This window comes from Pinus tabuliformis, chromosome 7, assembly GCF_031772625.1.
Source record: "Pinus tabuliformis cultivar Carrire ecotype Pingquan chromosome 7, CPIR1, whole genome shotgun sequence".
NCBI lineage: Eukaryota > Viridiplantae > Streptophyta > Pinopsida > Pinales > Pinaceae > Pinus > Pinus tabuliformis.
The window spans coordinates 1,532,468,879-1,532,471,735 of record NC_142293.1 but is presented as its reverse complement, the minus strand read 5'-3'; the positions used below and the strand labels follow the sequence as shown (position 1 = coordinate 1,532,471,735).

Below are 2,857 nucleotides of genomic sequence, written 5' to 3'. Positions count from 1 at the left end.
TATTTTTATTTTTTTCACGTATTTAATGAGGTTTTTATCATTTTTTTTTACGGATTTTTTAATTATTTAATGCTATTATATAAACTAAATGAATAATAAGAATTCATGCACATTAATTTACTTAATAGACGTATAAAATAATGAAGTAGATCTGCAAACATCCGAAAGCATTTATATAGTTATAAAGCATATCGACTCACGCAGTATCAGCGCCAAAGGTCTCTAACGCCGCTCAGCTATTTCTTTCGGGTTAACTTTTATTTAATGGCATCTCTGCAATTCAAGGTCACCAGAAAGGGGGCTATCCTGGTTCCGCCATTGGCGCCTACTCCGAAAGAGTTTCTATACCTTTCCAATATCGATGATCAGGGAACTCTGAGATTTCATATCCCCGTCTTTCAGTTCTATCGGTTCAACCCATCGATGAAGGGTGAGGATCCCGCCAGGGTTATCAGAGAAGGGCTGGCCAAGGTTTTGGTATTCTACTACCCTTTGGCCGGAAGAGTCAGAGACGCGCCCACAGGTAAGCTCCTGGTCCGAGTGCACGGGAGAAGGTGTGCTGTTTGTGGAAGCCGATGCGGACGTTGCTCTGGAGGAATTAGGAGACCTCCTACCGTCCTTTCCCTGCTGGCAAGATCTGCTGCGTGATGTGCCCGGCCCAGAGGCTGTTACCAATTCTCCTATTCTTCTCATTCAGGTTAATTCATTCATGGTTTGATTCGATTTTCTTTGATGAATTCAGTTCGTATTCGCCTGCATTTGTTATCTTGCACGGTGGCATTGACCGTATTTCTATTGCAGAAAATGTGTTTTCTGACCGTACAGCTAATCATAATGTTTCAGGTAACACGATTGAGATGCGGAGGGTTCATACTCGCCATAGCTTTGAATCATACCCTTAGTGACGCATTTGGCCTCGTTCAGTTCATGAACGGTCTTGCGGAAATGGCGAAGGGAGCGACAAGTCCTTCTGTTCTTCCGGTCTGGGAAAGAGAAAGCCTCCGTCCGCGGACGTATCCCACTGTAAAGTTTCCGCTCTACGCATACGATCAAATAGAAGACAAATATGGGCAGACGGTGCCAGCTAACGAGCTGATCCACAATTCGTTCTTCTTCGGACACAAGCAGATCGAGTCGCTGAAGAGACAAGCCGTAGGGCAAGGCAAGTGCTCAAGCTTTGAAGCTCTATCGGCATTTTTGTGGCGTCTGAGAACGAAGGCTGTCAGAATGCCCGCGGAGCAGGAAGTTCGGTTCATATTCACCGTGAATGCCCGGATGAAAACCGACCCGCCACTTCCTCAAGGGTTCTACGGGAATGGGATAAGCCTTGCATGCGCGAAGACGACCGCAGGAGAGCTATTAAACAAACCGCTGTCTTTCGCTGTGAGACTGATAAACGAAGCAAAAACAGCTGTGAACGACGAATACGTGCGATCGGGGATAGATGTGATGGAATTGGGAGGGCGACCTCACTTTACAGTGGTGGGTTCCTTCTTCGTTTCGGACGTTACCAAGATGGGCTTCAGAGATGTGGACTTCGGTTGGGGGAGGGCAGCCTACGGAGGACCTGCACAAAGTGGAGTGGGTGTAGTGCCGGGCATCATCAACTTCTTCATCGCTGCTCGTAATACAAGCCGCGTGGAGGGAATAGTGTTTCCCATTTGCTTGACCTCTGCTGCCATGAGACGATTTGAAGCAGGAATCGGTGATGCGCCGATGGAGCACACTCACCCTTTTCCACGTTCCCATCTCTAAAACTTTGTAGCGCCAAAATATGTGTCCCAAATAAGCTTTCTAGGTCGGCTGTGTCGCAATTCAATATTTCCAGCATCAAGTTGGGTTGGATAGCTTGGGTAGTGTTCTAGCTATTGGCTTACGTTTTTCTGTCCGTGTAAGGTTTGAGCTGTTCTAGGTTTTCTCCTGTTAAGTGTCGTTTGAATGGTTAGACGCCAAACTGTTATAAGTTTGGTGAGGGTAGGTTTGTATAAATTTATTATATTGACTACTGTTCATATTGCTTGGGCTGATGAAGTGGCATATTCCTACTTTAGTAATTGGTGTTTATTTAAAAATAATAATATTTAAATAATACATTTATAATTTATGATTCTTTTATTTTATTTTAATAAAAATAAAAATATTTATGTTGATATACTAATCATTATCATATACTATTTGAAGCATAAAGTTGAAAAGACATAATATTTGAAGAGTGTGTAAAGTGAAAACATAGATAAGTGAGGATTACCTTTTAGAGTATTGTTTCTGAGCTGGAAGGGAAAGAAAATCAATGAAATATAGAAAATATTAATTATTATTAATTAATGTCAATAATGTTTAAAAAGTATAATGTTTGAAAGGTGTGTAAAGTGAAAACGTAGGTAAGTGAAGGATTACTTTTTAGAGTATTTTTTCTAGATGGAAGGGAAAGAAAACCAAGAAAATATAAAAAAATATTAGTTATTATTCAGTAAAGAATGGGTGACTCTTGTATATGATAATTACTCGAAGTGTACATTTGAAAAAGATACATCTATTATGAATTTGAGGTTTTGGATCAACTTGTTACGCATCAAAAGTGAAGTCCTTGTTACATGATCTACTCTTAAAATGTTTTTTTTTTAACAACATCTTAAACGCCATATTTATTGTCAGGCCACGGTAACTCCAGACTTGGCAAAAAAAACTGATTGATGTATTTCATTAGGTAACTACTGTTTATATACAGGAATGTGACTGATCAGTTCATCTACTTGATGACTGTTCACATTCTGGGTACACCCAACCGCTGAGGATTAGGTGTCAACAATTCCCCCCCTTAATCTGAAGGGATGTTGGTGAGTCCAAGCATCGTTCT

General features: G+C 41.0%; 1 protein-coding gene across 1 annotated transcript; it reads left to right on the top strand.

The window, feature by feature from the left end:
* Positions 1 to 264: 264 nt before the first annotated feature.
* On the top strand, positions 265 to 1,797 carry LOC149253692 (benzyl alcohol O-benzoyltransferase-like). Its single transcript, XM_089454569.1, has 3 exons — positions 265 to 523; positions 555 to 697; positions 844 to 1,797. The coding sequence occupies exons 1-3, from the start codon at positions 265 to 267 to the stop codon at positions 1,753 to 1,755; spliced, it is 1,314 nt and encodes a 437-aa protein (XP_089310695.1). The 3' UTR covers positions 1,756 to 1,797.
* Positions 1,798 to 2,857: the final 1,060 nt, after the last annotated feature.